General features: G+C 38.4%; 1 protein-coding gene across 1 annotated transcript; it reads right to left on the bottom strand.

Moving 5' to 3' along the window:
- Positions 1–5,803: 5,803 nt before the first annotated feature.
- fbxo5 (F-box protein 5) lies at positions 5,804–9,269 on the bottom strand (the record flags this gene model as incomplete). Its single annotated transcript, XM_014005174.1, is given in 6 exon segments — positions 5,804–6,279; positions 6,400–6,609; positions 6,688–6,778; positions 7,652–7,822; positions 7,921–8,516; positions 9,167–9,269. Coding segments are annotated over 5 exon segments (1,284 nt in total). The 3' UTR covers positions 5,804–6,018.
- Positions 9,270–11,127: the final 1,858 nt, after the last annotated feature.

The raw sequence follows: 11,127 nt of genomic DNA, 5'->3' as shown, positions 1-11,127 counted from the left end.
TGACTTTAAATTCAGATACATATGGGCAGAGACAGGCAGCAAAATAATATGCACGGCCTAGAATACATTTTGTCTTTTGTCTTACTGGTTCTGCAAAGGAAAGTTCTGTTTTTGTCACAATTTTCAGTCGCCAACTATAGTTTCCAACATAACGGCCCAATAAGATATTGTCTTTAACTCATCAATCTGGTCAGAACTAATCACCTTTTCTTCCAACAAAATTGTAGGTGGTCAAGTCTCAACCTTATTTGGCAGTTCCACGGCAAATATTTTGATGTAATAGTTCAGAAAATGTCGTAGACAACAGACAAAAACTGAAGGGGTTGAAAAATATGACTCAAACAGAATATAGAGATATCTACGCAGCACTGAGAGAAACTAAATACAAGTGTTCTGCAGTAGACTCCAAGTACACAACAATACGTATTTAACAGCTAAAAAAGTGGATTTTGCATGTGTCCTGGTGTAACAATTCATTGATCCACATTGATTTATTGATTGATTCAGTTACATCAAGGCAAAGTGAACCATGTCATCATTATGACATCATCAACTCTAGGTAAAATAACACCAGTAACAGAAAACTCCTCCCACCCATTGCATGTAACTGTAGCTGATCTGCAGAGCTCCTTCAGTGACAGACTGCTGCATCCGAAGTGTACAAAAGAGCGTTACCGCAGATCATTTCTCCCATCAGCTGTTAGACCCGATAACCAAGACCGCTCTCAACAATTATGATAAGCACATCAAACAACTCTACCTCGCAATCTTTACACAAATAATAACCAATAACCAATAATAATAATAATCAGTGTGCATTGCCAATGCAATGCACACTATTGTGATTTGTTTCCCATCCAAGTCATCTCAACTTTGCCATGCTTCACCTCCTGCATACTTTGTCCTAGAGCTGCCATTGTAATTTATATCTGTAAAGCTCCTGTGCCAAATAGTGGCTATGCCTTTTGGTGCCTGTAAAACTTATATTTTTTGAAATATTAATGTTTAATAAATCATAATGACAGTCGGGGGGGCTTGTATTGGTCCAATACTGCCCACTGCTGCCTCTGCACAATATGGTACTGCACCACAGATTCATAATATTTAAACTCAGTACTTTAGTGCTTACAATATTAATATGATTGTATTTTAATGTTTTACTGTAATACTGTCTTTATGTTGTCCTATTGCTGTAATATATTGCACTTAAGTGTCAATAATTGCATTGGCAAGGTAAACTTTTTCTGTATACATACAATCCAATCCCTGGGATTGTCCTTCGCCATATCTCCAATAGTCTCATGATGAGCACTGTGGGCTTTCATGCGGGAGATCAGGGTTCAAATCCAGCTACTGCTACTTTAACAAAAATCTCTGCAAACTTCATATTGTCACACAATTAACGTAATTACAAACACCTGCTGATGTGACAGGCACAAGCTGGTATAGTAAACACATTTGAACTTGGTCAAAGTTCATTCTGAAAGTCCAATGCTCCTGCATACATTGTCCTACAGCTCCCATTGTAATTTCTATCTGTAAATGTCCTGTGCCAAATGACTGCCTTTTGCTGCCTGTACCACTTGTAGTTTTTGAAATCCATCCATCCATTCATTTTCTGTACACACTTCTTCCTTTTCAGGGTTGCATGGGTCACTGGTGCCCATATCCAGCAGTCACAGTGCGAGGGGCGGGGTACACCATGGACAGGTCGCAAGTCCATCACAGGGCCACACATAGAGACAAACGAGACAAACAACCATTCACTCACTCACACCTAGGGACAATTTAGAGTTATCAATTAACCTAACAGTCATGTTTTTGGTCTGTGGGAGGAAGCCGGAGTGCCCGGAGAGAACCCACGCATGCATGGAGAGAACATGCAAACTCTACCCAGAAAGGTCCCCGGACCGGGATTTGAACCGTTTTTGAAATATTAATGTTTAAACGTTATTCCAAATTCATATAATGTGAGTCAATGGGGCCTTGTGATGGTCCAATACTGCCCCCAGCTGTACTCAACTTGGTACTGTACCATAGTTTTTTGATATTTAATCTCAATAGTTCAGTGTTTACAATACTAATATGATTGTATTTTGATGTTTTACTATAATGTTGTCTTAATTCTGCTCTATTGTTGTAATATTATGCAGTTTAGTGTCAATAATTGTATTGGCAATGTAGCCTCTTTCTGCACACATACAAACCAAGCCCTGCCACCACCTTCTGCCACAACTCCATTGGTCTGATGGTCTATGTCATGGACTTTCATGTGGGAGATCAGGGTTCAAAACCTGACAAATGCAACTTTAAGAATAAATCTCTTCAAATTTCATATTGTCGCACACTTACCTCAATTCTGAACATCTTGTGACAGGCACAATCTGGTATAGAAAACACATTTGAACTTGATCAAAGTTCATTCTGCAAGTCCAATGCTGCAGGCAAAGTCATACTGCAATGACATGCTACATGGCAGTACACACTTGTTTTTACATCGTAAAAACCCATGTCTAGTTATTCTCATTTTTTCTTTGATCTATGTGTATTTTTATTGTTACTACTTTTAATTCTACAATTTTTGCTACAATTGATATTGTCACATAACAACATACTATTTTGTGGATTGACGCATGTATGTACCTGCTGCTGCTACTACACCTGAATTTCCCTGTGTGGGAAAATAAAGACTGTTTCTATTCTATTCTATTCTATTCTATTCTATTCTATTCTATTCTATTCTATATATGCCTGACGTGGCTATATATCATGTGCCCACCTTTAAATTTAATTGATGATGGCGATGATGGTGATGTACACCCTTACTCTTAAGACCGTGTGCCATGTCCCTCTCACACCACAGCTGTGATCTCATGTTTTCCTTTGCTTTTGAATCATTTCCTGTTCCATTCATGCTTTGCTGAAGGCAGTCCGAGCGACAGCCTCATTTCTGGACTTTTTACAGTTCCGCTTTGGTGACAAACAGCCAATTGACCTGCAGAAGTCACTGCGCATCAGGATCATCAACCCGGAAACATTTTTTAAAAATAATTTAATAGAAAATAAGACGCAGCTCACATGGTCTGCATGTTGCCTTGTCACGCATCAACCCCCTTCACTTCCTCAGGCCTGAGGCAGAAATGAGCTAACAGCAGAAACATGTTGAACTTCCGGGGGGGGGGGGGGGGGGGAAATTAAAGGGCAAAAAATAGCAACACACTGGATGAACGGATAATAGGAAAACAAATGTATGGATTTCTCAGCATATTGCACGTCTTATCTTCATTTCCAAACATACAGGCTGTTCCTGGTGACTGGCTTTGAGTGTGTGTGTGTTTTTATTATCAGACACACACACCTCCACACGTGTGACAGCCCACTCTAATGACTTTTACAACAAGTATGGGCCCTGATTGTGTCAGGGATGTGTCTCTGTGCAGGAGCCGATCAATAAATCTGCCAGATAAATGATCCGGAGTCGCAGAGGGAGCGAAAGGCCACAGTACAGATTAATCAGCAGCTCCATCAGCAGCTCTGATGCTTTACAGCATCATCCATTTATACCATCACCATGACATTTTCTTGGGTTCATTGTGCTCTATTCTATTAACACACCTGTGGCTCCTCAGGTTTGGTTACTTTCTAGACTCATTAGTAGTTTTATATTTAGTTACTTGGGGGGGCTGATGTTCATTTTAACACATACTTTTTCAAAAAAAAAAAACACAAATACTTAGTTGTACAAGAAATGCAACCAAATACAGCAATTAAGGGTTTAGAACACACTATTTTGCACAAATTTTAAACTTAACTCAAGTCATTTTTACAACTAGAACTACGACTGTGACCCTTTTTTTAAATCAAATCTTTTAAAACATTCCAGTAATATTCCAGAAATCAGCTGTCTTTTCTGGATTAAAACTCATTTCAAATACAGCAAAGCCAAGTAAATAAATGAATTAAAAAATCTAAATGTTGCATTTTTTTTTTTTTTGAAATCCCGTAACGTTTACTGATAAACAATTGAGCATTTACTGAAAATCTCTGACTGCTGGATCCTGTAAACAAGTGAGGGATGTTTGAAATTATTTTTATTCAACACTCGCTTATGTTATTAGTTTGGACATTGTGAAAACAGCTGAAATAAACTGTGAATAAATAACTAAACAGACTGAAATGCTAATGGATGTTTCAAATCCACCTGCAGTGAGTGGTTTCTGACCTCAGGGTTCTCCCTGCCACAGGACGTCCCCGTCAAGTGTCAGCCATTTCCCTGCAGGAGAACTGACTGATGTGTGCATTCGTCATCACAACAAAACAAATGTGCGACAACTCCGCTTCGAAAGGCTCAGATGAGAGACAAAATGGGTCGTCCTGTAAATGTCAGAGGTACCCATCCAGTGTCAGCGATGCTATTTGTGGAGTTAAAGCTCTTCTGAGTGACGGCTGGTTAAAGCAAAAACCTCTGAAGGGAAATTGCAGATATCCTTGGAGGATTTTTTTTTGTTTTCTTTTTTTAAGAGGCATTTATTCCCAAACCTTATGATGGACTTGCAACCTGTCCAGGGTGTACCCCACCCCTCGCACTGTGACTGCTGGATATGGGCACCAGTGACCCTGAGAGGAAGAAACAGGTATAGATAATGGATGGATGGATTTTCCCCAAAGCTGCAGGACAGATGGGAACATAACGATGTTTTCAGGCAAACACTACCCAAATATTTGACACCTGCTTTCAATGTGATCAACCCATTAAATGGCCGTTCTTAGCAACTATCAGTCCTATACTTTGGCTTCAGACTCTAGTAGTAAGAAAGCACTTCTCTTATCCCTGATAAAACAAAGTACATTAAAATCTTATGTTCAGAATGACATCTAATAAAATAAATATAACTGAAATGTAGCTTTGATGCTAATATATTAAAAAATAGATATGTGCCAGTATTTAATAACTATTTTTTGTGAAACTTTTAAACATTGAAGCTTTGAAGATAAACAAATCAGAGTAGGTTTTGTAGATTTACTCGGTGAATACACTGCATCTGCCTAAAATGAGCTTAAAATATCAAAACTTCAGGATTTAAAGAATAAAACTAAAAATTCTGAGAACATGTAGCCTACAATAAATTGCAAATTAGCAAAGATGAGATTTAGGGACAATGTACTAAACTATTTTAATAGCGATAACTTGTATTTATCGAATTAAACTGAAAGTCAGTGACCAAATTTGATCCTACGAATTTTTTTTTTTTTTTTTGTGTTTTGAAAAAAGAAATCCTGCAATAAACTCCTTTTAAATTTGGACCAGATCAGCTGTTTCAACAGGAAAAACAGGCACTCACACCAGCAAGAAAAAGGGAAAACTGGTCATTTTAAAGCCAATTTAAAGATAACACAAACTTGATACAACTAGTTGCCAAATAAGCTTTTTCCTCATACAAACCCAGCAGGAAAATGTACTCGACTGTTTTTATCTTTACTCGATGATGATGATGTTGCAACGATGTGAAACTCGAGTCAGATCTTTTTTGTGTATTGTCAGGTAAAATGACTTGTTAAGGGACATTTCCTAACTTTTTACCTGTTGCAGGATATTTTCCTTACAAGAAAAAAAGAATACTACAGGAGTGTCAGAATCAATGCTGCCCCCTGGTGTACTGAACTTGTTTTGAATCAACTGAGATGAAAAACCACAAGGACACAAGATCAGTTATGAAACAGTCTATTTACAGGTTCAAATCATATAAAGACAATAAACCTCAACAAGACCACATAAGAACAATGTTTATTTTAAAAAAATGTCTATAAAATGTATTTAAAAGTAGATTTACACAAATATCCTTTTTAAAAGAAAACATTAAATTTTTACAATTGAAGGCTGAATGCCAAGCATTAAAATTTCCAGAATGAGCAACTGAAACGTTGTGCAAAGTTCAGTTTGAGGTGCTGGAAAAGACACAGCCTTCGGTTAAAAACAACAACCAAAAAAGTCTGAGTAAAGCTCGAAATGATCCGTTCTCACAAGCGCTTCAGGCTTCTTTTGCTGCGAGCGCTACCCGAAGGAGTTGAGGACTCCGTGTTGGCGGTAAAGTGCGATTTGGGCTGCACCGTTCGGCACGGGGTCGAGCCGTGAAACGTTTCCTGACAGTGCGTGCAGAAGTCGAAAAGACAGCTAGAGCGAGTGCACGTTGCCCTCTGCTCTTCGTGCATGTCGGTCGCTGGTGAGCCACAGCGCCTGCATTTATACTGACACTGGTGCCGTTTCAGACGGCTGGCGGTCTGGACAGAAAAACAAAAAACATAAACAGACTTGTTAAAAAGGGGGGCAATAAAAAACAAATCACAGAAATCGAACCCCTTCCTGAGAATCAAACAAATTGGTAAGACACAAACATTCACCTGCACAAACTCATTGTGGCGAGAACACTGAGGTACTGGCGTGCTGCTCTTTAGGGAGGCAGCCGTGCGTCTCACGGCTCTGCAGCTTTGATCGGAGGAGGACGGAGCGCTTGACGAGGCCACGGCCTGCATGCAGGACAGCACCACCCGGGACTCGGAGACGTCTCGTGTCAGACCACAAGTGAGCTGCGTCAGAGCGCTGCTAGACTCCTGGAAGGTTAAAAAGGTAACGTGATGAACACATGTGACGAGCATGTGGGTTTGTGTGCATTTTAGTTGTTTTCTCACCATAAGTTTCTCCTCAGCTTGCTGACACCTGCTGAAGGCTTCTTTCTGTTCGCAGATGATTTTTTTCCATGTTTTGCTCACTTTTTTACAGCTGCCAAAAACAAAGAAAATCTGGTTAATAACATTCAGTACAAACAATGTGCATCACTCACCAACTTCATATCTGTTATAGACTAGGACAGGGGTGCCCAAACGTTTTCCCCGAGGGGGCCAAAATGAAAATCTATCCAGGGCAGCGGGCCAAATACAGTAATATAATACATGAAATACAAATACTTTTTAAAGTAAAGTCCCTTATTTTTAACGATTAAGCTGTGCAATGGCCCTCTTTTGTTTTAGTCTGAGCACTTGGAGAAAGTCTGCCATGCGCTCAAGTAGCAAAGGCTCATGGGACATTTCATAAATTGATAAAATGAGTTTTTGTGGTCTTATAAAGTGTGCAAATCTACATGTGTGGTTAAATCTGAACAAAATATTTCTTGTCATTTCATGTTTCACGTTTAATCCTAAAAAAATCAAAGACAAAGTCAGCACAATGAATGAAAACTACCTTCACTACCTTTTATATAAAAGGGCCTTTATACAGCCCTTTTATATAGTCATTTGACCAACGGAAATACTGTGCATATACATAGGATAATAGGTTACACCTTGTAACTTTGGCAACTGTTGGTGGGCCAAATCAAATGGCTTGGCGGGCCAAATATGGCCCGCGGGCCCCACTTTGGGCTCCTCTGGACTAGGATCATCTTTATGCTGAGAAATGGGGTATAATATTAAAAGCACATTAAATGCTTGCTCAATATAACCAAATACAAGATGGCCAGCAGAGCTAACAGAAAACAAAAGTTCACCAGTCTTTCATATATTGAGCTAAGACATCAGAGTTACTCATGTTGCCAAACATAAAAGCAAGGAGATGGTATAAACTTGGAAACAGTGAATGATTTTTTTTTAAATTTACCTAATGAGGTCCAGATCTCCTAGCAGAGCCAGGATGTTGCCTAAAATGATCCTCATATTCATGGACAGCAAAGATGAAAACACGTCAACATACTCCAAGCCCATTTGGCGTCCAATCACACGATCCAAATTATGCTTATCTGCAACGTCTTTAATAATGCTGAAGTCATACCTAAAAAAAAAAAAGGGACAAGACATTTTTAGTAAAAATGCATATACAAAATCATTCATGCCAAAAGGAAAGTACTGTACAATAAAATAAAATCTTACTTCTTATTCTTTTTGAAGCTCCTAGAAAGAGCTTCACACACATCCTGCTGAAACTTCAAGATGGGTAGATTGGAGGGGCTGCAATTGTTGGAGGGGGTGGATGATAATGCTCTGGTCGTCTTTGGTTTAAGACGAACCACAGGAGTAGTGGCAGCTTCCAGAAACAGTGGACGACTAACTTTAGCTTTTCCTTGACTTTTAGAAGATTTCTTTGATGAAATAGTCTTTTCTTGATGCACTGTGGTCAGTTTTCCTGGTGTGCGATTATTCTCTCCTTCTACGTTAGGGTCGATGTGACTGTTGTGCAAAGATAAATAGCCACTGTCCTCAAAGCAGTTATCCAGGATCACAGGATCTCTGCTGTTGTTGCTTTCTTTGTTGTTCTTGGCTGAGAACACCTTTGAAATTTCTTTGGATGAACTCTGAGGTTTGGTAGGGCTGTTGTCTTTCACTGGAGACATTTTGAGACGAATGATAGAGTCGTCTGGAGCACCAGAAACTTTCTTCATGGTGTTGTCCCTCTTTGTAGCGTTGAGAACAGAGCATTTCATGGTAACTTGTTTCACAATAAAACTCCTATAGCAGCACGTGAGATTCTGCAAAAGAACACAGAACAGGGATCATAAGTTTTTTTTTTATTGTGGAAGTGACTGAAGCATGTCAAGGAAGTACTTCTTTCTAGTGTGTTAAATTAGCTATACTAACCTTACTGACATTAAAAAGTTAAACTGGGTTCATGATAAAATCAACCTGACATACAGGCAGAACTCTGAAATTCTTACGTAAATGTTTCAAGAAATAGTTAATAGTTTTGGCGCGATGCGGATTTGGCGGAAAGATAGCGTCATCGAGGTTAGTTAGTGTACTAGTTAAGCATATTTAAAAGCAGATTTTAATGATAAAACATGCTTTAGGTTAAGGGTACACCTACATTCATTTACACAGGAACATTTTTGTACAATTACCCTGCAGAGATGGGATGCATGAAGTGATTACGCAGCTTTATGCACTGAACACATCACTCTGCCGCTTTTAAACAATTAACTATAGGTTTTTGCTAACACTTGCATATAAACTCAGCGTTAAAACAACCCAGCTAAAAACGTGGACTTCTTTTCAGAGAGGGTTTTACGTTTTAGTCCCTGGCCTGTGCCTTAGCCGAGTCTTGCAGAACGGAAATGCTTTGTCACTATTGCATAAAAGTGCCAGTTTAAAGTCAGGAAAAGGCTACCAAGAACACACTTACCTTGTGCTTTGATATCAGTATTTTCCTCTTGTGTCCCTCTTTTTCCAGCCAAGAAGCTACGTTTCGGCGGCCAGCTGCTGTAGAAGAATTAAAACCTCCACAACTCAAAAAATCCGCCGCCGCCGCCAGATTCTGCTATTTATTTGAAATACGTGCGCAAAGGCGCAAACCAATCACAGCCAACGGGTGATTGTCCTTTTAAGAGAGCAACCAACGATCTCATTGGACCAGCGGGCTTAGGCGTAATGGCGTCATCACGCAGTCGAAGTGGTCCCACTGTTTTGTAGTCCGACGTGAAACAAAATATGGACTTTTTGCATTCTGTTTATTTATAAATCCATTTAATTTTTTTGCAAAATCAAAAACTATATCTGCTCACCCATTAGAGGAATGCCATAACCTTTGATATTTCTCAAACAAACATACCTCACATGTCGAAACTAATTTGAATTTAAGTTACAGATCTTCAAAATCATCACAGTTGATAGAGGCTAAACTAATTATTGTATTGATGAAGTACAAGTAAAATATAGTTTTTATGATTTGTCATCAAAACTTTCTGCAGACTACAGTAAACTAAAAATGATACTGAGAAACAACAAAGAGTTGTACAAAACACTAAATATCTATTTTTTTAATATTGTGTTGTGGTTTTTAGGAGTATTATGTTTGCATTGTAAATAAAACAAAGATTCTGAAGGAGGGTTTATTGCCAGTTTTGTCTTGAGCCCCAGCATTGAGAAAAAAAGATGCATAAAGCTTCACTCACAGCACAGTTTAGGTCACACCCCCATCTGGAATGTGTCAAGTAGCTTTTTCACGAAAGCAGACAGTGCAGTAACACAAAAAAAGCCAGAAAATGTAACTGAAAGCGAAAATCATAATTTAATCAATCTACAAAATAAGTTGGATGACATTTATAGACGAAAGGCTGAAGGGGTTTTTGTGAGAAGCAGGAGAAGATGGTTAGAAGAAGGGGAGCAGAATTCGGCCTATTTCTTTCGACTTGAAAATTTTCACGCTAAAAATAATACTATACAAAAATTAAATATTCATGGAGATATCACAGATGACCCTCGTAAAATTTCTAAATATTGCTCAGACTTTTATACCAAGTTATACGAATCCAAAGTTAGTGAAGAATCTATCTGTCGATTTTTAGATTCTCTTACAGAAACTAAAAGAATTGATGCTGAATCGAAAGAATTGTGCGACAAACCATTAACATTACAAGAAATTATATTTGCCATCGAACACCTCAAATCCAATAAATCCCCAGGGACAGACAGTCTTACTTCTGAATTTTATARAGCATTCTCCAAACAGCTAGCACCTTTCCTTCTTGGACTTTTTTCAGAATGTGTTGATAATAAAGGTCTTCCCCCTACTTTAACTCAAGGCCTTATAACCTTAAGGATACACTTTTCATTGATAACTGGCGTCCGATCTGTTTACTAAATAATGATTATAAAATATTTGCTCTGATTTTCGCTAAAAGAATAAAAATTGTCTTGGACAACATAATTGACGAGACTCAATCCGGCTTCATGAGAAACAGACACATTTCCAACAACATCAGACTAGTACTTGATTTACTTGATTACTCCGATTTATACTCTGATAATAGTTTTATCTCTTTTTTTTAGATTTTTATAAAGCTTTCGACACAGTCGAACATAAATTCATATTTCATGCTTTAAAGAAATTTGGTTTTGGTTCATACTTTAGCAATGCTATCAAAACAATGTATACAAATGGAAACTGCTCTATCAGATTACAATCTGGTACTTCTCCTCGATTCTCCCTTAAACGTGGGGTCAGACAAGGATGCCCCATATCACCTTATCTGTTTTTACTTTGCACTCAGTTACTGACAGATTCTATAAAGCTCAGCCCATTAAAAGGTATCTCAGTAGCAGGCAAAGAAATTATCATCAGCCAGTTAGCTGATGATACAACAC

This window comes from Austrofundulus limnaeus, unplaced genomic scaffold (assembly GCF_001266775.1).
Source record: "Austrofundulus limnaeus strain Quisiro unplaced genomic scaffold, Austrofundulus_limnaeus-1.0 Scaffold28, whole genome shotgun sequence".
Classification (NCBI taxonomy): domain Eukaryota; kingdom Metazoa; phylum Chordata; class Actinopteri; order Cyprinodontiformes; family Rivulidae; genus Austrofundulus; species Austrofundulus limnaeus.
This window is presented reverse-complemented; position numbering and strand designations above follow the sequence as displayed.